Source organism: Anguilla rostrata, chromosome 14 (assembly GCF_018555375.3).
Source record: "Anguilla rostrata isolate EN2019 chromosome 14, ASM1855537v3, whole genome shotgun sequence".
Classification (NCBI taxonomy): domain Eukaryota; kingdom Metazoa; phylum Chordata; class Actinopteri; order Anguilliformes; family Anguillidae; genus Anguilla; species Anguilla rostrata.
In genome coordinates, this window is record NC_057946.1 from 40,709,543 (window position 1) to 40,736,180 (window position 26,638).

Here is a 26,638-nt window from a genome sequence, read left to right on the forward strand (position 1 = left end):
CAACCTCCTGGCAGAGGCAACCAGGTTTTGGGGTGAGAAAGGAATGAGAGGGAGCAGCATGAGAGAGGAGAAGAAGGAGTGGGAGCAGCAGGAGAGAGGATCAAAGGAAAGAGAGCAATAGGAGAAAGGAGAAGAAGGGAACAGCAAGAGAGAGAGACGAGAGGAAGGAGAGGGAGCAGCAGGAGAGAGGAGAGGAAAGAGAGGGAACAGTAGGCGAGAGGAGAGGAAAGAGAGGGAACAGCAGGAGAGAGGAGAGGAAGGAGAGGGAACAGTGGGAGAGAGGAGAAGGAGAGAGAACAGTGGGAGAGACTAGAGGAAGGAGAGAGAACAGCGGAAGAGAGGAGAGGAAGAAGAAGGAACAGCAGGAGAGAGAGGAGAGGAAGGAGATGAAAAAGCAGGAGAAAGAGGAGAAGAGAGGAAGGAGAGGGAACAGCAGGAGAGGGGAGAGGAAGAAGAGGGAACAGCGGGAGAGAGGAGAGGAAGGAGAGAGAGCAGCAGGAGAAAGAGGGGAAGAGAGGTAGGAGAGGGAACAGCAGGAGAAAGAGGAGAAGAGAGGAAGGAGAGGGAACAGTGGGAGAGAGAGGAGAAGAACAAGAGGGAGCAGCAGGAGATGAGAGGAAGCAGAGGGAGCAGCCGGAGAGAAACAAGAGGAAGGAGAGGGAGCAAACAATTAATCCTTAGTTTGGCTAACAAAGGAGGTCAAATATGTACAAAAACCTGATTGCATGTTAGACAAGACACCATAATAATCCAGAAACCAAGTTAACTGTTTGTTAACTTCTTTTTCAAGAGACATTGTATAATAGAAATGAGGTGATTATTAGGATTCAGAGCGATTTCCCCCTTACAAAGGGGTAGCACAAAGGCAGTTTTCTAATTACTGGGTATTTTGGACATTTGGAAAGAGGGTTAGGGTTGAATAAGTAAGAGAGTGGCAATGAGATCAGGTCAGCAGAGAGCTCGAGGAAGAAGGGGTCAATAAAATTGAACCTAGCAGATTTTGTAGGGTGAATGGCCTCATTCACGAAACATGCGTACAATCAGATTGAATCGTAAACTGCTTAACTCCGTGAACCCGAATGACACCTATTGGCATCATGAACACTCTTTAATCTCAGATGAATGACTCCATTATTTCTGAATGTAGCAACATTCTTATTTCATTTCCTTTTTTTGTTATGCAGTGGAGACTCGCATCTCTCGAATACGTCAAACTGACAACAATAAAAGCAGATTTGCGTTTTAAAACCACAACTATATTTTGCTATATTTAAATTTAAGCTGTTTCGTCACCAACAGTACTAGCTGCTGAAAACACGAATCACAGAGCTCACAGCGCTGCAGTTCTAATACTTCAGAAATGTTTCAGAAATAAATGTTATTAGTAGAACTACCACTTCAAGCCATACTTCATTCTAATGACGAAGATGATGGTTCGGGAGGTGAAGGTGAAAGTGCACTTCCTGGGATAATTATTTCCGTGAAAGTGGAACTGAAACCAACAACTTCATGCTGTTCTAATATGTTACATGTTGTTTACGGTTTGTGTAATGAAAGACAAATGTCACTATGTTATGACTACATTCAACGACTATGTTGACGATTATAACTAGGAATATAACCATTGTTTTACAGGCATTACAAAGCCTACAGTTATACTGAAACTATGTTTGAAACATTGGGAAACATTCTGTAGGCTTTGTCACCTGCTTCAGTAGCTTGTAGACTCATCATTCAGTTCATGGCAAAAATATATATAATTATATATATATAATATATAATATATATAATTATATATAATTAGTTGTATGCATAGTTATTTATAAAGGTATTTATTAATGGACGGAGTGTGGCACAGTGGGTAAGGAACTGCGCTTGTAACCGAAAGGTTGCAGGTTCGAATCCCGGGTAAGGACACTGCCGTTGTACCCTTGAGCAAGGTACTTAACCTGCATTGCTCCAGTATATATCCAGCTGTATAAATGGATACAATGTAAAGTGCTATGTAAAAAGTTGTGTAAGTCGCTCTGGATAAGAGCGTCTGCTAAATGCCTGTAATGTAATGTATGTAATATTATTGTTTTATCTCATAGTTATATATAATGTAGATTTATTTTTATTTTTTAATTTATTATTGTTAATCATAGTTATTTATTGTTTAAATTGTTTCCAGTGTCATCAAAACAAAATAAAACAGTTTTATTGAACCATTTCAGTTCTCTAAGAATATTTCCACCAGGTACTCTGCTGATATTATAAAGCAATGGTATATCCTGTTGACATGGCTCTATGATGTGATTACTCCAAATAACATATTGGCAATGTAAGATGATATACCTGAGTTGATACTTTTGCTTTTGGTGATATACTCAAGTGAACACATTTTTTAGCAAGCAAAAATTATTTTTTTCCTCCCAAAATAGGGCCTACCAACTAATCCATATCATATCCAGGCCTAAACTTAGATAGGACATGTATTTGCAGATAGGATAAGTCTTGTGAAAAAATGATGAGTTGCAAGAGGGCCAAATTTGGCCACTATTATTCAAATTAGGATCTTTTTTCCCATCTCTTTGATGTGATTTGCTCAGAAGTCAGCACCAAGTTTCTCAATTTGATGCACACACATACCTGCAGAGAGACAGTGAGTGAGAACTTCCCTTAACACTAGATAGGCCAGAGCGACACCATCGTGCTTTGGGGACTTTATAATTAATATTCGGGCTTAAAATAACTGCGTTTTTAAAATTCAAAAAAATAGAGAAATACAGGCAGTTTGTGCCATTTTCTTCACAACCCCTTGACAATAGACAACAGATGCTTTTACCCAGTTGTGAACGTGTCGCTGTCTACTCCAGCATGCTGTTCAGCAACTGAATGACCAGTGCTTTGAAAAGAGTTTCCCAATCAAGCACTGTCGAAAAAACTTCGCAAATACAATCACCCAAAATTAATTCACGGCATTCTGATGAAGTTGTAAAGCCTTTAGGGTGGGGATGAATAATTGTGGATGCTGCAGTTCTAGAAATGATAGGCAAGAACTCTTGCGAGATAATGGCACCCATATATTTTTAGTTTTTCACTGAAACTGAGACTTTGAATAAACTGAATAGAGCAGTTACATGACAATTGCGTGAAATGTAACCAAGTGCGTGTGATCCCAGCAAACCACCAAAGCTGCATGTTGTCTGTGGAATTAATAAGAGGAGAACGACAAAAAAGCGCACTCCAGGGAGAAGGGAGGGAGAAATGTGCTGAATTTCTTATGACTGAAGAAATTACACTTTTTTTCTTTAACTGCTTTTTCCAATTTGTGTTTTTCATGCACATTTTAGCACTTTTCTCAGTGTTCCTGTAATATGCCTCAATACATTTTCCTTTAGCCTATATAACAAATCACTATAATTATATAAACATCACTATAATTTAAAAATACAACGTTGACTCATCTAAAAAGAGGTCCATAGCAGGTTTGCAAATTGATTGAGTTATGTCTTTTATTTTAAGAAAATATTTTAGCAATATATGATATCATAATCTTTATCAAATTAGGTTGGTGCAGAAATCGATGCTGTAAATCTGGATATGTCTGATGCCGCTGCCAGCTCATGTGCTGGAGCTTGTCTCCACAAAATACAGTTTGAGAAAGTTTGAGTATAGCTGAAGATGTATTCCACACAGGGAAATTTTCAATTTCTTTTTCAAATTTATCCAAGCTTATGCAAATCAGAGATACAGGTAAAGTAGGGCTTCAACGAGGGGAGAACAAGTATTAACAAAAAACAGTAAACACATTTTGTAGTTTAAAAAAAGCAAGCACGAATCTGCAATAGCTGCGACCACACACGCGCATGCATCCATGTGTGCATGCATCCACCCACACACCCTCACACAAACACATGACCTCTTCTTTGGCTCATGAGCAACCTTTCCACAAAATCTTGTGCAAATCTGTAAATCCATTCAGGAGTTATGAGCCTTTTTGTGGTAGGCCACGCCCATCGCCAAACCCCCTCACACACCCTCACACAAACACGTGACCTCTTCTTTGGCTCATGAGCAACCTTCCCACAAAATCTTGTGCAAATCTGTGAATCCATTTGGGAGTTATGTGCCTTTTTGTGATAGGCCCCCTCTTGGTCAATTGGCCTTGAAAGTTACTCACCTCTACCTTCGTCCACGCCAAATTTCAGCCTTCTGGGGCGAAAACTGTGGCCGCTATGGGGTGGGACACCTTTTGTGGACCGACCAACCAACCAACCGACCGACAGACAGAGCTATAGAGCTGCGGTAGCAGCTAAAAAATCATTAGGAATTAATTGCATGCAGTTGTTCGTAATGAAGATGAGGAACTATGTTTTTAATTATGAAATGATGTTTTCAGTTTATAATGGACTTAACGTGTCTCTGAGGTAGAGGTTGTGGTGGGGTTCATGCAGTTCATACTATGCAGTTCAGAGCAAGGATGAGTAATTTTCTTTTTTATTTATAAAAGCATTATGTCTATGTTTGACTCTTTGCTATAAAAGCATGTTATGGCTATGTAATATATATGTTGTTTGTTAAATACAGCTTTAAAATGTTGTTAAACTGGATTATTATTGATGTCATTGTAAAACCATGATTTTAATACTTTAATATCTGAACAATAGCAGTGCCAGTGATTATAATGGTAAACATAAGGGACTTCTGCAATTTTGTCACTTTTGGGTCAAAGACATATTTTTCCTTGATTTATTTTCTTTAAGGGTATTTATACACTTTGGTTTCACCTTGTAGAAATTAGAGGAGTTTATACATAGACACCCCCATTTCAGGGCACCATGATGTTTATGAGAAATAAATATAAAGTGTCAACAATAATCAGCAGTAGGTTAAATAAATGTATAATAAGGTATTGAAGCCAACAATAAGATTAATGGTAAAACACAGTGAGCTGATAATCTTCACAATGTGTGATTTGCCCACTTGTTTTTCTTTATTAAAGATCATCCTGAACTTCACCTCCTTGGACCTGTACCGCAGTCACCTGTGCTGGTACGACTATGTGGAGATCAGGGAGGGCTACTGGAGGCAAGCACCACTCAAAGGTCTCTGTCCGTTGGTGCTGAACTGAGAGCTTCTGTCTGTGGGCCTGCCTGAGGTCTCTATAAGTCTCTACCACAGTGATTATTTACCAAGCTGTGAAAGTCAGTAGCAGGGAGGGTCTTAAATCAGAGAGATGTTCTCTGCAGTCTTTACAAGACATTGTTTTGATCAGAGCAATGCACTTTGGTAACCAGAGAGAATTTAATTCAAAAATATATTTAAAAATAAATATAATATTCTCCATCAGAGGCAGTTTAGATATTAAATATATGGTCACAGTAGAGTTTTATTCAGTGTGATGCTTTTTACTGAAAGGCCCTTATGAGAGGGTTTCACATGCTCATCTTAGAGGGCCTGAAGTCAGTGAGATGCTCTGTTGAGTCTTTATGAGACAGCTTTTGTCAGAGGTGCTCTCTATCTGCACATTTCCTGAGAAAATGACACACTGTTGATTAACAGATGCATCTGAAAATCTGAAAATCGTGAGTTGTTCAACATAACACAACGTAACTTATGGGAGCAAGCTTAACCAGACAACCAATCAAAAATTGGCTTTACATAACAGACTGCCCTTAACTAAAATATTGCTATTGTAATATTATCACTAGAAAGCCGACGCACTTGGGTGTCTTTTATTTATTTAATTAAAATCCTTTTTCACATTCATCTTGACTGAGAGGGCGGGACAATCTGGGTGAGGGGTCGTTGCCCCCTCACGCCCCACCATGGGGCTGGCCGTGGTGCACAGGCATGTCAGGTTTAAGACCTGGGACACGGTGCCTGCTTGGAGAGTAAGTGCAGCTAGAGGACACTACAGAGCATCTGGATACAGTTTGTGGAACAGCGATCTCAGCAGTAGCAGAGTGCCCTCATCAGAGCCCATTCTCTGGTGTACACAGTGATGAACACCATATACACTTTTATCAACTTTCAGCAGTTTCCCGGTTAGATAACTAGCAAAAAGGGGGATGGGGGGCAGCACGAAGTAGCTAACAAACGAAAATGATACTAATCAAACTAGGTAGCCTATTAGCAGCTGACTAGATAGCATGTTAGCCTGTTAGCAGCTGACTATATAGCCTGTTAGCAGCTGGACAATGCAGAGTGAACCAGGCTCTCTGAGGCATGGGATACATAAGCAACCCATTGCCTAGACTAAACCATTGTGCAACAGCTTTCTGAAGCACAAGCTGTATGTATTAAGGCCAGGAATACTGGGTTCAGCCTCAGCTTCAACAAACTTGTGGATATTATTTATTTAATCAGATTCAGAACTTATTCAGAATAACTTTTGCAAGAGAGACAAGATTTTACTGGACAATGTGATCACAGAATAAATGTTATAATTCATCACAAACATTTTTGAGAGTTAATAATGTGCGTTCAGTGTGCATTCTACCATGGAGCACAATGACTTGTACTTCCCCGTCCCATCTCAGTTCTAACAGCTGGTTCAGAAAACTTACTAAAATCCAATTAAAGATTATCTTTTGAACAGCTTCATTAGGAGAAAGCTTGTATGGGAAAGAACCATCCAGTGATGGGAAAAATTAACAGGCGGGTCTTAATCAAAGACAAAAAGATGAAAACAGTGCTGAAAGGTTCACTACCTCACTGGGTAAGAGCTGATTGGGCAGACCGTGCAGTGCAGTGATAGCTTATTAGTGCTGCTATTTTTGTTTCTAGGTCGTTTCTGTGGCAACCAGGTGCCAGAACCAATCATCTCCACCGACAGCCGGCTCTGGATTGAGTTCCGCAGCAGCAGCAACTGGGTGGGCAAAGGTTTCTCAGCTGTGTATGAAGGTACGCCCACTGGTATTCAAAGCTGAAACGCATGCTGATGGCCGAACAGGTCTGGGGCCCATATCATGAAAGAAGCTCAACTTAGTTAAGCCAAGTCCAAGTTAACCAGCTCCTACATATCCTAACCATGGAAATAATGGGTATCACAATTCTTGCTATAAAATCAATCTGTCAACCTAGGATTTCCCACTCAAGTTATCTATGCGCTCACACAAAAGGGGTGGTGTTTGTAACATTGAGCCAACTGCACAGAACCATGAGAGAGAAAAAGCCATGTCTTGCCTTACATAAGCAATTTTCTTTTCTTTTTATAGGATGAGTTTGGAAGGTTCGGCATTAGCTCATGAGCACTGCTGAGAGATGGGAAGGGGGAGAACAGTTGAGAATTTACCTTTGTCAGTTCCTTTAGCCTACATGTTTTTTGTGTTTCTTAGTGAGCTTTTCTCACAAGAGATCCTCACTAAAGGCACCACAACGCCCGGCGATAGTGTTTTTATAAGACCCGCTTCTTTATAAATACTCACTGCATCTACATCAACGGGTACGGAAACACAATCTGGTCAGGTTTCAAATTAAAATGCGAATCGGCAACTGCATTTCATTTTCTCTGTACTTGTTTCTATTGGATTGAATAGCGTTCTACCTGCGAAAAAAAAACAGCGATCAGGCTGTGAACATGAACACATGGCTTACCATGTCCCTGCCCCAGCCAGTTTCGGGAGTAAGAAAAGAAGTGATATATGAACAAACTTTGTATATGACTTGAAGGAAAACAAAATGCAATATAAGCCATGTGTACTTACTACTGTACTTACTACTAATGCATGCCGTGTTGCAAAAACAGTCGTACTGAGACAAAAAGCACTGGCCTTGCCTGTCTCATATTCCTTTTGCTCTCACAGCTGTGCAGCCAGTAACAAGCTGGCTGTGACTGGTTCGCTGCACTGCAGCCAAGTTAGCGAGCTAGCTAAGTTTATTTATTTCAGTCACATTTTCTGTTTTAAAGCGCTTTTGATATTAAAACATAACAGTTAGCTTGTTTGTGGTATATTGTTTGAGTGGTGCCAATCTGAAGCTGATGGGTGTTTGGTGTTTGTTTAATTCTTATGAGCAAGTCTGATGTTCAAAAATCACAAGTGAACGCCCAACATGTGAAAAGTACACATAAACTATACACATAAAAATAACCCCACTTATAAAATGAGAGAGGGAAAAGGGAACTTATGCTATTTCAAGACACATCTTTTGTTTTGACATTAAAATTTATCTATTAGTTGTATTATACTATAACATGTATGTAGCTAGCTAAATTTATTAGTAGTACATTTTTCACTACTAAATATTTTCAATATTAAGCGCCATTCTGATGTTTCGATTCTCCAGTTGAGCATGTAGCCTACTCACCCAAATAAAAAGGATTTCGGGGGGGGACGGGGGACGCAGGGGATACATCCCCCTCAATATTTAGAACACGTGCATTTGTCCCTCCGAATAAAAACATGAAAGAAGCTTTTCCACCATAAATTGATGCATAAAAATTCACCAGATTGCAGGAAATGAAGTGTTTGACGCACAAAATTTCCTTGGGGAGGACCCCCAGACCCCCACTTAATGTGTCCCCCCCAATGTTCAAATGAAACCTACGCCACTGGTATATGACTAAAAAGGGAATAGAACTAAAATCCAATTTAGTCAGAAGACGTAGGGCTCTATTTTCATAAACCAAACGCGATGGGGAATGCAAGAGTAAGCGTTGGCGGTATTGCTCTGAGGGCGTGTCGGCGAGAAATTTGGTAATTTCACGACGCCAATCTTGGCGCACCTGATGGCGGTATCGCTAAAAGACGGGGTTTAAATGTCCAAGATGTGTCTCTATGGTAGCCAATCAAATTGTTGTTCTCATGCTTTTAAAAAAATCCAGTTGGAACGCAATCGCTCAATGCAATTTCATAATGAGCAACCCAAACGCACTGGACCGTCAACGACAACAGCACTTTTTTTTCCAGAAATACTTACGTCAAAAGTACAAAAATATATTAGAAAAAATATATAATATTCTCCATCAGAGGCAGTTTAGATATTAAATATATGGTCACAATAGAGTTTTATTCAGTGTGATGCTTTTTACTGAAAGACCCTTATGAGAGGGTTTCACATGCTCATCTTAGAGGGCCTGAAGTCAGTGAGATGCTCTGTTGAGTCTTTATGAGACAGCTTTTGTCAGAGGTGCTCTCTATCTGCACATTTCCTGAGAAAATGACACTTTCATATTGTCAGCTATCAAATTCATTTCAAATTGCTAGGACTGTAGCAATTTATGGATCACAATCCACACCATCTTGTCTCCCAGACGTTCGGAAGGCGTGGGAGGAGGTGGCGAATGCATTAAATGCCGAAAAAGGTTGAATATAATGTGTAATATAATTTATATATTTTAGGCTATTGGCCTATATGATCGCAGGTTTCTTGTAATCTGTCCTGTTTTATTCTATTAAATTCTAAATGAATTAATTCATAATAATTATAGGCTATTTGGTCATTAAATGGAAGTGTAATGTTGGCATCACCTATAGACACTACATAGAACTACATGACTAATAAGTTGCGTTCAGTCTATTTCATTGCCGCTAAGAGGTGGTTCCAGCTGATCATAATGCAATGGGTCTTCGTTGGTTCAAATTGTCACTGCACTGAAAGTATTTTAGAACACACCCCAGACAGTGCCACCCCTCCCACTGCAGCGCAAGCGAAAGGATGTTATGTAGGGAATTTGTTGATCCTAGCGGTATTGCTAAGAAACGCCATAGCGCCAGTTCAAGATGTTGATGCTGTCAACAAGCTTGCCCCTTGCACCGCTTTGAAAATAGAACCCTTAACCTGAATCAAATTTGGGTGTCAAAATAAACAGTGCTGCACTGAAAAATGTATATATATATATATTTTGGATTATTGAATACCCCAGGGTTACTTGTGCACGTCTACTGTGATGTTGCACAGAACATGGTTTTCTGACACTAACGGGCTAACTGTGACCAGGGCAGCCTCTACTGTGATGTTGCATAGAACATGGTTTTCTGACACTAACGGGCTAACTGTGACCAGGGCAGCCTCTACTGTGACGTTGCATAGAACATGGTTTTCTGACACTAACGGGCTAACTGTGACCAGGGCAGCCTCTACTGTGATGTTGCATAGAACATGGTTTTCTGACACTAACGGGCTAACTGTGACCAGGGCAGCCTCTACTGTAACGTTGCATAGAACATGGTTTTCTGACACTAACTGGCTAACTGTGACTAGGGCTGCCTCTACTGTGACGTTGCATAGAACATGGTTTTCTGACACTAACGGGCTAACTGTGACCAGGGCAGCCTCTACTGTGATGTTGCATAGAACATGGTTTTCTGACGCTAACGGGCTAACTGTGACTAGGGCTTAAGGAAAGTTTCAAGGCCCAGTAAAGCACTTCACACTCACAGGGCCGACCAAACCATGACTCTGATGCAGACTTAAAACCCTACTGGGAAAGAAGGGGCGGATCGGCAGTGGAAAGTGATTGTGTGCTGTGGGGTCTCAGAGCTGTGGTGCCTGCTGCTGTATGGGGTACCTTACACAATGAGCTACATGGAAATCACTGGGGAATGGCTAAAATGAAAGCACTTGCAAGAAGCCATTGCTGGAGGCCTAGATTAGATTCAGACATAGAAGAGACGGTTAAAATGTGTCAGATCTGCCCAACAAACAGACACCTGCCAAACAGTGATCCAGTGCACCCATGGAAATGGCAGCACATAATATAGGTTTTTCCAGGGAGGTGCATACCCAGAGGAAAATCTTTTGCTCCAGATAGTCTTTTCTTTAACTCTTGAGAAAGTAAAAAGATCTCAATTGTACACCTTTTTGAGATCACTTCAATCTGAATTGTTGCTCCTAAAACCCCCTTAGGAGAAAAGATGAGATAATGAGAGAATTAATTAGATTCTTCAGTAAGACGAATGGATATTGAATTGAGATACGGTTGTTTCTCATGAGGTCACTATGAGGAAACTGAGACATATTTGAGAAGAATCATGAGATCCTTGGAGTCATAGCTGAGTTTTCTTTGAGCTCTTTCTCTGATCTCATGGTCCCATGTTCAGGAGACCTAAATTAGACTTATTTAAGATCATTTAGAGATCTCTTGTTTTGATCAGATTAAGACATAAATGAGATTATATGTGGTTGTTTCTCCTGAATTGAATTTGAGAAGTAGGAGAAAAAGCCTTTGGTCTCACCTTAGCATTAAAAATAGCTCATTTGTGTCTAGGAGAAATGAAAGAACAACTATGAAATCTCTTCTTGGATTTTGCTTTCCTATGGGCAGTGCATAGTGTTGATAGTTTTCTGTTTACATACAGTAATATGCCTTGCAGGACACAGGTAACACCAGCATAGTTGTGTTGTGTCTGTTTGTTTCAGACAGAGCAATGTGTACTAGTCAGGGATTGCAGAGAGAGAGAGGTGGTTACCTGGATGGTTAAAATGGTACTTAGTTCTGTTACTTACCTTATTCAGCTAGAAGAGAATCTGTGTAAGAAAGATGTTGACCAAATGATTTTGTTACTTGTCCAAGCTCGATCACAGATGGACAACGAGGCCCGAGAGTGGCATATCTCTGACTGTAAACACCCAGTAAAAAGAAAACGAGTTAAGGTACCATGGAAACACATAAAAATATGTATGGTTTGTGTTGCATAAGGGTTACTGAAAAGTTATTACTGGGTCATTTTGAATGTATCAGAAAACCAGAGTGTATGAATGTATCAGAATTTTGATTTTCCAGGGAGGAGTGTGGTATATTCATTTTATCAAGTAAAATGGCATTATGGTCCATACATAAATATCATATTGAATGAACCATGTTGTGTCCCCTCCTGGCCTGACGGTGTCTCGTGCCTGTGACACCTGCATGTGCACAGTCAGTCGCAGCCTGAATGGAGGCATACACGTGATATCAGCAAGAATTTACTTTCTTTTGAAACTCCTCCTCACTCTCGGAATTTGAGTTAATATTTGAACCCAGGTACAAGATAGAAAGACTTATTCAATGTTGTTGTAATTTTGTAGGCAACCTTTTGACTCCAAATAATCATATTTTAAAACCCTAACAGGATTCACTCGCTAGCAAACGTGCTAATGGATGACACTACTGCTAGGATGCTAATTAGACAAACTATTGATAAAATATGAACACATTTTTAGAACATTTCAGCATTTTAGCTAGGTTATACACATTCAAATTTTAAAAATGGGAGAGTCCTCTGGATACGGGCATCTAAATGCGGTTCTGTGGGTGTGGTTGTGCCAGCCTGCAATACTGCTGCCTCCAATCGTGAGCTGAATGCAAAAACAACAAACCAGTTTTACATACGTGGGCATGTCCAATGACCATATATGGCAGTCTGGGCGGATTTTCCTTGCAGTCGTGGACTCCACCTTTTCACCCAAATGCGCTTGCGTTGGTTGTAAAAACTGGTGGCACCCTGGTTTTGGCTTCGCACAAGCCATAGGACAGGAATGGGTCACATCATCATCACTTTGTCCATTTCTTTTCTACGGTCTATGGTTTAAACATTAGTTAGCTAGCTAGCAAGCTGGAGTACCGACCATATTTACACTGGAGAATAGTACATGAAAGTAACAAATGGACAGCTCAGTCACATCGGAGAATATATACCCCCCAGGGTCGAGTGACGGCAGTGCGTGGTAGAAGATTGTCACACTCTGCATAAGAGCATCTGCTAAATGCCTTAAAATGTGAAAACCTCCCACTCTCATTTTCTCCTCTTAGCCATATGTGGAGGGGAGGTAAACCGGGAAATTGGGCAGATCCAGTCCCCCAACTACCCGGACGACTACCGGCCCAACAAGGTCTGCGTGTGGACGATCACTGTGGCACAGGGGTTCCACGTGGGTCTTGCCTTCCAGTCCTTTGAGGTACACGCGTTTTTGCCTTGTCCTTTGTTTCTGTAGTGTCAACAGTGTCAGGGATTTCTGCTTAATTATTGTGTCTACGGCCTAATAAGGTAAAACCAGTTTTTTTTTGTGAAGGACTGGAATATGGAATCTGTGGGCAAAATTCAAAATTTCAACAAAGCGCAACTTTTTGAAATTGAATTTTGAAGTATATTTCTAAGTGAATAAGTGGTACCATGTTCTCAATACCACCATTCCAAAGGTGTGACTCAATTCCCCACTCTCAGTGCTGTGCTTCACATCATTAGTACAAATTTCAGCATAGTTTCAGTGTATACAGAAATATGAACAGATAGTGAGTGAATTACCACCCACTTTACATCCAAGGACAGTTCTGTGAAAACAATCAAATACGCAGAGGACACAACCATTGTAGGCCTCATCTCCAACAATGATGAAACCCAATACCGCATTGAGGTGGCCCAAGCTGTCACTTGGTGTGCAAACAATGACCTCCTGCTTAATGCAGCCAAAACCCAAGAACTCATTATTGACTTCTGATGCATGCCAAATCCCAAAATACCCATACAAATAAATGGAGACCACATCACCACCACCGACTCTTTTAAATTCCTCAGAACATACATTAGCAATATCCTGAAGTGAAAAACTAACACTGAGCACATCGTTGCAAAAGCTCAACAACGACTTTACTTCCTTAGACAGCTTTAAAAATACCGGCTTTCAATCAAGCATCAACTTCTCGTTCTGTTCTACTCAGCCATCATCACATCCTTTATTACAGTACACGGACAGTCAAACATGGAAAAAAATACAGCGGGATTGTCAACAAGGCATCCAGAATCATAGGCCACCCACTCCCCTCAGTTGAATCTCTACATATTCACCCGAACTGTAAAGCGAGCAAAGAAGATCATCTCCGCCCCCTCACATCCTGCTCATCACCTCTTCCAGTTCCTTCCCTCAGGGAGGTGCTACAGGTCATTGTCCACTAGGACTAAACGCTTCACTAACAGCTTTTTTCCCTTAGCTATCAGGACTCTGAACTACTCCCTCTAGCCCCCTCCACACACACTACTGACATGCATTACCATGAACCTATTATATATGGTTGTGTGTACTGTTTTATTTTATTTATTTTTTGGGGGATGATTTGTTGACTGTACCCCTGTATTGTGTCATGCTAATATGTGGATTGTCTGCTGTTGTCCATTTATGTATTGTGCTGCAGAGTATAACATAACACACTGTACCAAAAACACATTCCACCGGCCTTGGCCATGTTGCTGGCTGGCTGCCTACCTACCTACCCACCCACCCACCCACCCACCCACCCAGGGGTCTGCGTTTCATTGCTCTCTAGCGACCCCTGCTGGTCAATCAGGCACCCGTGGCCTGCAGGTGCATACAGCATACAGATCAGAGTTAGGGGTCCCCGATGGTCGATCAAGCACCCGTGGACTGTGTCCTAAAGCTACATATGAAAGGTCTTCCTCCAGCTCCACACTAGGGATGTGACAGTATGAAAATTTCACAGTATGATAATCGTATTACTCAATATCACGATTTTCGGTATATCACAGTATCAGGTTTTAAAATAAAAAAATCACGCAAAGTTTACACCTCGATCTGTTTATTTATGGATCTGCAGATTTTTTAAACCATTTTAATTGAAAAATAAAACAAAAAATGCAACTGAATAGTTCACTCTTTGTAATTGTACATTTAAAATAATAAAAATCATTTTTCCTGAATCCAAAGTGAGCCCACACGGACTTCGCTTTTTGGGGGGATATAATTCTTCATTACGGTCGCTATCAGAATCAGTGTCAGACATCGCAGGTGTTGTAAGGGACTGCAAACGAAGATGCCGTGTAGCTGTATAACAGCTAGCTAACCAGCGTTGCCAGGTGGTAAATATTAAACTATCGTACCGGACGCTTAAAATTATCATATTTTAAAGAAAATTATCGTACACAGCCAGAAAAGAGAAATCATATGCGTAAATAGCCTATGTAATTTCACGAAAATAGCGTGTTTATTGTAAGCAACAACCTTGTTTGACACGCCTACTCTCATTCTTCAGCCAATGAGTGCAATACCAACAGCCACAAAGGGGAGAAAAACATTTGCTCACCACAAACGCTGCGTGGAAGCAGGCAACTTCCTGGACCCTACTCAAATGAATGAGACTCACACTGAAAAGCCTGGTCTACGGATAATGTCAAATAGCCTACAATTAAATCGCAATCGCTCAAACATGTAATCGTTATAATTGAGAGCTGTAACGTTACAATTCATCAGCATGGAAACAACAGTTGTATAAGTCATCAGTGTAGAATTGACACGTTATGCTGTGTCAATGTATTTAATATGCTGTATCAATGTTTGTTTGTTCTTGTGAAAGCATGTCTCTTTTCAAAACGTCCAAAAAATCTCTCGTTGCATAACTGGCCCTACCTAGTCTGTGAGTTCAACTTCAACCTCAGTTCATCTGACAACTTTCTCTTTGCCTCTCCCCTGCCTTCGCCTGACTCCTCGGCACTCATTTAGCTAGTTTTTTAACTCGTTTTTTACATGAACGAAAAAATAACATTGCTGGTAATTTGTAGGTAGCAAGCTAGCTTACATTTTACATCAGGAAGAACGAGCGGGAGAACGGCAGCTGTGCCTGCTCGCTCCCGTGGGGGCACGCATGTCATGCATCAAGCATAATGATTGGTTGGAAAGACGCGACCTGTTTTTTTTTAAATGATTTTGCCTCTAAATACAGATCTAGGATTTTCATTATCTCAATTCAGGTCCAGTATATTATTTAATATGGGTTATTTAGATATTTTATTAGGGTAATGGTTGGGAAAAAAAATTCCCCGCATGAAAATATCTTTTGTCACGTGATTTACTATCATGGTATTACGTTACGTTTATGATGGTACTATTTCATATTTGAATTTTATGGTATACCGGTATACCGTCATATCCCTACTCCACACTACGTGAGTTTGGGAAGAGAACTATGGATGTCGACACTCTCCTAAATCAGCAGAACATGACTACCGTTTTAGATAACTGGACACCTTACTAGGGCGGGAATAGGATATGTACAGTTCCACATTGGGTGCCAGATGATAATAATAATAATAATAATAATAATAATAATAATAATAATAATAATAATAATAATCATTAATTCATTTAAAAATCAGATTTTGATGGCGCAGGGTCTTTTTGTAGAGTCCTGGGTGTCCACCTTTGTTCTCCACCATCAGAAGGTGTGAAGTGTGATGACACACTGAATAATATTAGTTTTTATGTTTTATCCACCCCCCCACCCCCACCAACACACACATACACAGATCGAGAGGCATGACAGCTGTTCCTATGACTACCTGGAGGTGCGTGACGGTAACTCAGAAACAAGCCCCTTGCTTGGCAGATTCTGTGGTTACGACAAGCCAGACGATATCATGACCAGCTCCAACCAGCTGTGGATGAAGTTTGCATCTGATGGGTCTGTTAACAAGGCTGGCTTTGCTGTCAACTTCTTAAAAGGTCAGAGGTCATTGGCCATGTACTGGAGGAGAATTTTTGAAAATGATGATGGTCATGATGATGTTTATTGTTGATAGTGATGGTGGTTATGAAGATGATGGTCATAGTGATTTTGATGCAGTGCTGTTTTTTTATTTTTTAACTTTATTATGGTTATATATCTGTTTGTTCTTGTATGGTCATGTGATCGGCATGCCACCTCCTGGTAATAACAGAGGTGGATGAGTGCTCCAAGCCAGACAATGGCGGTTGTGAGCAGCGCTGTGTCAACACTCTGGGCAGTTACCGGTGTGCCTGCGAGCCTGGGTTCGAGCTGTCATCCGACAAGCGCAGCTGTGAGGGTGAGTGCAGCCTGACGCTGAGCCGTCCCCGCCCTCTCTCCGTGACTTCTCTTGATATGAATACCATTCCTACTACCAGTATATGGTTGCTAAGGAGTTTTTGATTGACACTGATAAAAATCTTGGTATAGTTTGGTGTTGTTTGAAGCAGGGTTAGGTGTTGGTTGAATAATATTTTGGTGTTGTTTGAAGCGTGGTTATGTGTTGGTTGAAACAGGGTTAGGTGTTGGTCGAATAATATTTTGGTGTTGGTTGAAACAGGGTTAGGTACTGATTGCTGGCTTACCCCATCACCAGTTTCCCTCCTGCCTCTCACCCCAGCAGCTGCCTGCGGTGGTTTCATCTCCAAGCTGAACGGCTCCTTCACCAGCCCTGGCTGGCCCCGTGAATACCCCCCCAACAAGAACTGCGTCTGGCAGCTGGTGGCCCCCACCCAGTACCTTATCACCCTGCAGTTCGACATCTTTGAGACTGAGGGCAACGACGTGAGCATGGGGGGATGGGCGTGGCGAAGGCAGTACAGGCAGCAAGAGGACATTTATGTTTAAGTTTTAAAAAATGATTACTATTGTTGTTGTTGCTGTTGTATACTGTTTATTTCTTTTATTTTTTAAACCTTTTTCATTAGGCGAAAAAAGTCCAATGTTTGCTTAGATGCACATGGAGAGGCAGCTGCCACACAAACATGTGGACAACAGGACATCAAATACATGGTCACACACACGTTTCACTACAGGAAGGCAATCTAATTAAACATGCGTCCCTGGGACTGCTAGACTTTGGGGTCAGCACTGTCCTCTGCCAGCACAACCTGCAGAGTATATTGAGAGGAACATGGCTGTCCTGCTTCAAAAGTATGAAACGCCTGGCCTATAATCGCCAGGAGGAGCAGAGACAGAGAAAGAAGACAGATGCTTTTTCACTGTAATGTAGCCAATCATGGGCAACTCCTGAAGAAGTAGCCCAACGTTTCATTAGTTTTAAGACTAAATGTGGAACTTTACCCTTTTATGTTGTCAGCGGTGTAACATCTGCTCCCGGTTTTAATATCCTCTTTTATCAATCAGCCATGATGACAAATAACTGATTGTATAGAGGAATGGTTCTCAACAGTAAAAAATATGTGTGAATATAAAAGGGTAAGCAGTATTACCTTTAGCACTTAATTAAGAGAAAGCGCAACACTTCTGTATTAATTACACCTTAAAATGAAAGCCTTTAAACTCAAAGGGAGTTTGAGTTTACAGTGTGTAGAACCTGACAACTGGACTTTTATTGCTTTGTGCTGGTAAGCCAACTACATTACATTGAAGGCAGTGATCCGTACGAGTTGACAAGACAAGATAAACACCTTCAGCTTCCTGCAAATATTATATCCTTCACAGACCAGAGGAAACAGTCAGGCAGTAGCACCTCAAATAAACAGCAGTCAGCACCACAAGAGTCACATGATCTTCTGTCAGCATAATGCATGGCAGCCTTACAGTTACATCAGGGGAAATTTCCCTGTCAGCGTTTGCATATAGCTAATACCAATATCTGTTGCTGTTGCATTGTGGGAGGTAATGGCAAGAGAGGACTAGTGTAGCTAGCAGATTAGCTAGCAGTAACTAGACATCTCACAGCCTCTTACTTTCGCCTCCCCCACTCAGGTGTGTAAATACGACTACCTGGAGGTGCGGAGTGGCCTTTCCACCGATTCCAGGCTCCATGGAAAGTACTGTGGGGCGGAGAAACCGGAGCCAATCACATCGCAGTACAACAGCATGCGCATCGAGTTCAAGTCCGACAACACAGTCTCCAAGAAAGGGTTCAAGGCCCAGTTCTTTTCTGGTGAGCATAGAGCATGCTGGGATAGAGGAGGTATTGAGGCAGAGGGCAGGGTGTTAGTGAGGGTGGAGGAGGTGAGATAGAGGAGGTATTGATGCAGGGTGTTAGTGAGGGTGGAGGAGGTGAGATAGAGAAGGTATTGATACAGGGTGTTAGTGGGGGTGGGGGAGGTGGGATAGAGAAGGTATTGATGTAGGGTGTTAGCGGGGGTGGGGGAGGTGGTATAGAAGAGGTATTGATGCAGGGTGTTAGTGAGGGTGTGGGAAGTGAGATAGAGGAGGTATTGAGGCAGAGGGTAGGGTGTTAGTGAGGGTGGAGGAGGTGGGATAGAGGCAGAGGTGTTATGACTCTCAGGCGTCTAGGGGTAGGAGGGAGTATGTAACATTTTGTGAAATAAAATGACTGGGTGGAAAGGTGTTGAACACATAAGGTGGAAACAGTCAAGACAGACAAGGTTGCCGGTGCTATTAAAGGTGTTATATTATAAAAGAGTGCAAGTGAAGTGCTATTTACATTTTTACAAGTTTTTACACAAAACCAAGCCACAACTAGGTCACAAGGCCAAGGGACATGGATGTTGCCAAAGAAATGAAATAAACAAAACCAAACAGAGCTAGAACAAAAGATAATCTGACTAACTAACTAAGCACAACGAAAGACTGCCTATCTAACTACTCTTACAAACAAAATACACGGTTGACAACCACACCTTTTCTAAAGTGTCTATACAGGTTTCCTCCTACGTGTAGCACCGGTGTATAGAGGCCCCTGTCTTAACCGGCCCCAGGGCCTGGACCACACACAGACAACCACACAGACACACAAGCAGGGGAACGATTACACACACAGGTCTCTAAATCTCAAAACGCGGATGCACAAACACACAGCGAAAACGAACAGAGATCAACGATAAAGAGACGACGAGCAGCAGCAGCCACACAGCTTTTATCTTCCAGAGGAGGGATGTGATTGGTGGAGGCGGGACCAGAATAACAATGATTGACAGCCGGGACAGTAAATGGAATGATGAATGGCCCTCCTGCAACATTACAGAGGGAAAAAAATACACAGTGACGTGGAACGTAACAAGAGAGCAGGGTGTTAGTGGGAGTGGACGAGGTGGGATAGAGGAGGGTATGAGGCAGGGTGTTAGTGGGGGTGGGGGAGGTGGGATAGAAGCAGAGGGCAGGGTGTTAGTGAGGGTGGGGAAGGTGGGATAGAGGGAGAGGGCAGGGTGTTAGTGGGGGTGGAGGAGGTGGGATAGAAGCAGAGGGCAGGGTGTTAGTGAGGGTGGGGGAGGTGGGATAGAGGAGGTAATGAGGCAGGGTGTTACTGAGGGTGGGGGAGGTGGGATAGAGGAGGTATTGATACAGGGTGTTAGTGAGGGTGGAGGAGGTGAGATAGAGGAGGTATTGATACAGGGTGTTAGTGGGGGTGGGGGAGGTGGGATAGAGGAGGTATTGATACAGGGTGTTAGTGGGGGTGGGGGAGGTGGGATAGAGGAGGTATTGATACAGGGTGTTAGTGGGGGTGGGGGAGGTGGGATAGAGCAGGTATTGATACAGGGTGTTAGTGGAGGTGGGGGAGGTGGGGTAGAGGAGGTATTGATACAGGGTGTTAGTGGGGGTGGGGGAGGTGGGATAGAGGAGGTATTGATACAGGGTGTTAGTGAGGGTGGAGGAGGTGAGATAGAGGAGATATTGATACAGGGTGTTAGTGGGGGTGGGGAGGTGGGATAGAGGAGGTATTGATACAGGGTGTTAGTGGGGGTGGAGGAGGGGGCAGATTAGTGTTTTTTATAGTATAAAGCAGAAAGCCAGTAGTTTCTGTGTGGGAGAACATGAGAGCTCAGTGCCAAGTTCTTCTCTCCAGATAAGGATGAGTGCTCTAAGCAAAATGGGGGCTGCCAGCAGGACTGTATCAACACCTTCGGCAGCTACAGCTGCCAGTGCCGAACTGGCTTTGTGCTGCACGACAACAAGCACTACTGCAAAGAAGGTACCGGCACTGCCCCGCCCCCTTTACCACCGCTCCTCTGTCTTCAGCACTGCCCCGCCCCTCCTTCTTCACCACCGCCCCACCCATTTCACCACCGCCCAACCTTCTTTACAACTTTACTGCCCCACCCTCTTCACCACTGCCCCACCCCTTTACCACCGCCCCACCATTACCAGCCCCACCCTTTCACCACTGCCCCACCCTTTACCACGCCCACCATTACCATGCCCACCCCTTTACCACCGCCCCACCCATTTCACCACTGCCCCACCCCTTTACCACCGCCCCACCCATTTCACCACCGCCCCACCTCTTGCCACCTGCCCACCCCTTTACCACCGCCCACACACCATTTCACCACTGCCCCCTCCTTTACCACCACCCACCCTTCACCACGCATGCCCACCTCTTTACCACGCCCCCCTTCACCATACCCCCTTCTCACCCCACCCCTTTACCAGCCCCGCCCTCTTTACCACTGCCCATCCTCCCATTTCCACCCGCCCCCCCCCGCCCCTTCACCACTACCCTTCTCCTTTCCCGCCACCCCACCCCTCTTCACCACTGCCCCGCCCTCTTTACTACTGCCCCACTCCATTTACCACCGCCCCTTAACTGTGCTGATTGTGTTGGCTGTATTCTGACTGTGTCGGCTGAGTTGGCTGTGCTGACTGTGTTGGCTGTTGACTGTGCTGACTATTGGCTGATTTTTGATTGTTTTGGCTGACTATGTGTTCCCAGCGAGCTGTGAACACGTGGTGAACAGTGTGAGTGGAACCATCACCAGTCCCAACTGGCCTGATAAATACCCCAGCAAGAAGGCCTGTTCCTGGGCCCTGTCCACTACCCCTGGGCACCGCATCAAACTGGTATGAGCCTGCCCCGCCCAACCTCGGCTGAACGCTATATGGATTGTATGTAAAAATGTACAGTGTGTAAGTCGCTGAGAATAAGAGAAAGTAAAAATGCTGTAATGATCTAAGATTTGCTCTTTATGGTGATGTGGATCTGTGGATTGTGGATACGTATTTCCTCATCTCAATCCTGCTCCCCTGCCCATCCCCTGTCTGGCCTGTTCCAGGCATTCAGCCAGATTGACATGGAGCCCCACTTGGAGTGCGCGTACGACCACATCGAGGTCTACGACGGGCGCGACGGAAAGGCTCCGAGCCTGGGCCGCTTCTGTGGCACCAAGAAGCCCACGCCCCTCATCTCCAGCGGCAACAAGATGTTCCTGCGCTTCTTCTCCGACAACTCGTTGCAGATGAATGGGTTCGAGGCCTCATTTTCTGCTGGTAGGAGAGCTCCGCCTCTCACACCAAGATAAGACGCAAGCTAGGTCAGTTCAGTTCAGTTTAGAGTGGTCAATACTGTTTAGTTCAGGCGGGTTCAGCGTGGTCCATACAGTTCAGTTCAATGTGGTCAATACTGTTTAGTTCAGTTCAGTGTGGTCCATACAGTTCAGTTCAGTTCAGTTCAGTTCAATGTGGTCAATACAGTTCAGTTCAATGTGGTCAATACAGTTCAGTTCAGTTCAATGTGGTCAATACTGTTTAGTTCAATTCAGTGTGGTCAATACAGTTCAGATCAGTTCAGTTCAGTGTGGTCCATACAGTTCAGTTCAGTTCAATGCAGTCAATACAGTTCAGTCAGTTCAGTTCAATGTGGTCAATACAGTTCTGTTCAGTTCAGTTCAGCCAGTTCAGTGTGGTTCAGCTGAGTTCAGTTCAGTTCCGTCAGTTCTGGTCCGGGGGGTTCATTTCTGTCCAGTTGAGTTCAGCTCATTTCAGTTCAATGTGGTTAATTTCTGTCCAGTTCAGTTCAGTATGGTCCACTTCAATCCACTTTATTTCACTAGAAGGGCCATTTTAAAGCTGAGCTGGCTTTAGTTCTGCTGTGAGTGTCATCTTGTGTGCTTCATTTGAGTAAAAAACCAATGTCTTTCAAATATGTGTATGTGTGTGTGTGTGTGTGTGTGTGTGCGTGTGCGTGCCTGTGTGTGTGTGCATGTGTGTGTATGTGTGCATGCGCGTGTGTGTTTGTGCGTATGTGTGTGTGTGTATGTGTGTGTGTGTGTGTGTGTTTGTGCATGTGTTCGTGCATATGTGTGTGTGTGCGTGTGTATGTGTGTGTGTGTTCGTGCGTGCCTGTGTGTGTGTGTGCATGTGTGTGTATGTGTGCATGCGCGTGTGTGTTTGTGCGTATGTGTGTGTGTGTATGTGTGTGTGTGTGTGTGTTTGTGCATGTGTTCGTGCATATGTGTGTGTGTGCGTGTGTATGTGTGTGTGTGTTCGTGCGTACGTGTGTGTGCGTGTGTATGTGTGTGTGTGTGTGTGTGTGTGTGTGTGTTCATGCGAATGTGTGTATGTGTTTGTATGTGTGTGGTGCGTGTATGTGTGTGTATGTGTTTCTGCATGTGCGTGCATGCATCTGTGTGTGCGTGTGTGTGTGTGTGTGTGTGTGCGCGCATGCATGTGTGTATGTACTCAGAATGCGGCGGAGGCCTGAAAGCAGAGGTCAAAGCGAAGGACCTGTACTCCCATGCTCAATTTGGGGACAACAACTACCCCGGAGCCTCAGACTGCCAGTGGGTGATCACGGCAGAGAAAGGCTACGGCGTGGAGCTCATCTTCCAGACCTTTGAGATTGAGGAAGAGGCTGACTGCGGCTACGACTACATGGAGCTCTTCGATGGGCCGGATACCAAAGCCCCCAGGCTTGGGCGGTACTGTGGATCAGGGGTAATTACAGAACCACCACACATCTGCCTGGAGCCAACGAGAACCTGAACACTCTGTCAGTGTGGGGTTTGCCCAGCCTGAACACTCTGTCAGTGTGGGGTTTGCTCAGCCTGAACACTCTGTCAGTGTGGGGTTTGCCCAGACTGAACACTCTGTCAGTGTAGGATTTGCCCAGACTGAACACTCTGTCAGTGTGGGGTTTGCCAGACTGAACACCCTGTCCATGTGGGGTTTGCGTATTAATTTAACATCAGAATAGTCACAGTACATTTTTTCCATTTGGGGGTACTAAATATTGAATAACTGCTAACATTAAAACCATACTTTTCTGTATACGTATATATGTGACTTACATTTGTCATTGTTAAAAATTAGGCAAAAAAAATAATTAAAGATAAAGGAAATAAAATTACAAATGTAACCTAACCATTTTAACCAGGAAAAACCCATTGGCACTTAGTTGTTTTGAGTCTAAGTAGTTTCAATGGGTGTAAAGTCCATTGAAACTATTAGAAAACAGAATGATGACAATGTGTGAAATAAAGCTATAAAGAATAGCCTGCTAATTAGAGAGTAATAATGGGATGCACCATGTTCATTTGCACTGATTTATCATAAGCTATTCTATTGCAGTCACATGTATAACTCCTATGTACCCTACGCTAATGTATTTAAAATGGCCTCCATGTGATAGCCCTCTTTTCTTTCCTACCCCCCTAGCCCCCTGAAGAGATCTACTCCGCCGGTGACTCCATCCTCATCAAGTTCCACTCAGACGACACCATCAACAAGAAGGGCTTTCATCTGCGCTACACCAGCACCAAGTTCCAGGACACCCTGCACACCAGCAAGTGACGCTGCCGGGGCCTTTCTGGGCCATGCATGCCGGCGGGGGGTTCAGCGGGGTAGGGGGCCCAAAGTGAGACACCAGCCCAACCTCAGCACTGCTCTTGGACTAGGGGGAACCATGACAGGGTCAGCAGTGATCTTAGGAGGCCCAACTTTGCCCCCTATGACAGTGAGGAGAAAAGCCATTCAGCAGTAGATTCTTTTAGTTTTATAATGAAGGGTTATGTTTTGGAGGGGTGGGGTGGTGGGGGGGGGTGTGTACTGATGGATATTTCTTTAAAAAAAGGAATTTTTGTAAAAAATAAATAAATAAATATACAAAAAGTAAAAGCGAAGCACAGTGGTTTTATAAGATCTAAGGGTAAGTCGATATCTGATCCCTATTTAAAGGATAACTTTGTTTTATCCCCATTAGACTGCATTGCAAAGCAGAGTGAAGCAATTCTCAAGGGTCACCAAAGCACCACAAAGAAAGATGTGACAGAATTATTATCAGTACCGCTCAAGATGGTGGAATTAGTTTGGAAAAATGGTTCCAGGTCAGAATAAACCAAAGTTATCCTTTAAGGCATACTTCATACTTCACTGCAAGAAACCAGCATGGACCCCTCCCCTCTCCACACACACACACACACACACACACACACAGAGACACTTGTGCGCTCGTACACTTGCTTACTTACTTGCTTAAGGTAGTCCATCAAGTTCGATGATGACTTCTTCTGCATTTAGCAGTGTGTCCTTTTGTGACTGTAAAGTCTGATTCGTGACTTTCACTCTCTACCACATTCAAGACACACAAATGTTGGATTTGGTGTTGGTGGGTTTAGTTCTGTCAGGCATGCATGTCTTCCTGTGCAGACTCAGAAGGGCTGGGATTCCTGGCCTCCAGCAGTTACACGAGCCATCACCCCTTCATGAAACTGGCGCAAGATGTTGATGAATTTTGCTGGACAACCATACTTGAGTAGGACATCCCAGAGCAGTTCTCTATTGACTGTGTCAAAGGCCTTTGACAAGTCAATAAAGGCCACAAAGAGATATTGGTGATGCTCTCTGCATTTTTATTGTAGCTGCCGGATGGTGAAAATCATATCCACAGTGCTGCGATCCTTACGAAAGCCACACTGGGATTCTGGCAGCAGGTCTTCTGAGATGTTGCAAATGAGCCTGTGTAGCATTACTTTGGCCAGAACCTTCCCTGCAATGGAGAGCAGTGAGATGCCTCTGTTGTTACCACAAACAGATTTTTCTCCTTTGTTCTTATAGATTGTCACAATATTTGCATTGGGGGATGGTCTCATGCTCCCAGATTTCTTGAATGCACAGGTGGAGTGATCTGGTGCACAGATAGCCTCCCTGTTTGATTATTTCAGCTGGAATGCCATCTGGCCTGGGTGTCTTATTGTTTTTCAAGGACTTGGTGACATATAAGACATCAGAGAAGGTTGGTGGGAGATCAAGGTCAGACACAGCAGGATGATTGGGCAGTTCTTCCAACACTCTGCAGTCAGCTTTATTTGGCTGGTTGAGAAGGGTTTCAAAGTGTTCAGCCCATCTTTGTGTGATTTGGTACTGGTCCTTGAGAAGAGTTGTTCCATCTGCAAATTGAAGAGGTGCAAGGGAGCAACTTCTTGGGCCATAGATGGTCTTGACTGCATCATAAAAGTTGTGCATGTCTTTTTTGTTCGCATACCCTTGGATTTCACAGGCTTTCATTTGTTCTGTAGAGTGCGCATTGTGGCCTGTACTGCCCTATGCTTTGCCTTCCATTGACTTTTGAGTGTGGATTATTAAGTGCAGCGTTGTGGGCTTTGTGCATATTGTGCAGCCGGGTCTGTATTGTCTCTGAGTTCTCGTCAAACCAATCCTGATGTTTCCTGTTGCTGTAACCGATGGTTTGGGCAGCTGTGTCATACAGGTCTTTGCTCAAGGAGGTTTCATTTTTCTTCAGCTGTAATCTCGAACCCAATAAGTCTAGCACAGACTTTAGCCTAGCACAGTGCAGGCTCTTCTTGGTGGACCTCTGGCATCGGATGGAAGGACGTACTTGGATTTTCAGTTTAGCAACAATTATGCGATGGTCCTTCCAGCACTCAGCTAATCTCATTGCACATGTGTGTAAGGCTTCTTGGGTGTGCTTTCGTCTTACAATTATGTAGTCTAATAGATGCCAGTGTTTATACCTTGGGTGCATCCAGGATGTTTTGTAATGATTTTTCTGCTGAAAAAGGGTGTTTGTGATAACCAGGTCATGTTCAGCACAGAGGCTTAGAAGCCTTATACCATTGGCATTCGCATACCCAACACCATGCTTGCCAATCACTCCTCCCCAGGACTGTGTGTTTTGTCCGACTCTGGTGTTAAGATCACCCAGCAGGATGATCTTGTCGCTCCTGGGAATGCTGGCCAGAGTTGCATTGAGTGATTGGTAAAAAGCATCTTTGGCACTGTTGTCTG

The 26,638-nt window shown here is 43.3% G+C and overlaps 1 protein-coding gene across 6 annotated transcripts in view; it reads left to right on the plus strand.

Annotated features, from left to right (window-relative positions):
- Positions 1-24,417, plus strand: part of LOC135239071 (bone morphogenetic protein 1-like) — a 69,972-nt gene extending 45,555 nt beyond the window's left edge. For 4 of the 6 annotated variants that reach the window (XM_064307464.1, XM_064307466.1, XM_064307468.1 and 1 more), the window contains 12 exons: positions 4,988-5,090; positions 6,775-6,891; positions 12,722-12,867; positions 16,224-16,419; positions 16,635-16,760; positions 17,082-17,245; positions 18,413-18,593; positions 20,463-20,588; positions 21,330-21,457; positions 21,670-21,883; positions 23,079-23,329; positions 24,050-24,417. In XM_064307464.1, coding sequence (XP_064163534.1) covers positions 4,988-5,090; positions 6,775-6,891; positions 12,722-12,867; positions 16,224-16,419; positions 16,635-16,760; positions 17,082-17,245; positions 18,413-18,593; positions 20,463-20,588; positions 21,330-21,457; positions 21,670-21,883; positions 23,079-23,329; positions 24,050-24,184 — 1,887 coding nt within the window. In that variant the 3' untranslated portion in view covers positions 24,185-24,417. The remainder of the gene's footprint in view (positions 1-4,987; positions 5,091-6,774; positions 6,892-12,721; positions 12,868-16,223; positions 16,420-16,634; positions 16,761-17,081; positions 17,246-18,412; positions 18,594-20,462; positions 20,589-21,329; positions 21,458-21,669; positions 21,884-23,078; positions 23,330-24,049) is intronic. The other 2 variants (XM_064307465.1, XM_064307467.1) reach the window with 1 other exon arrangement.
- The last annotated feature ends 2,221 nt before the right edge of the window (positions 24,418-26,638 follow it).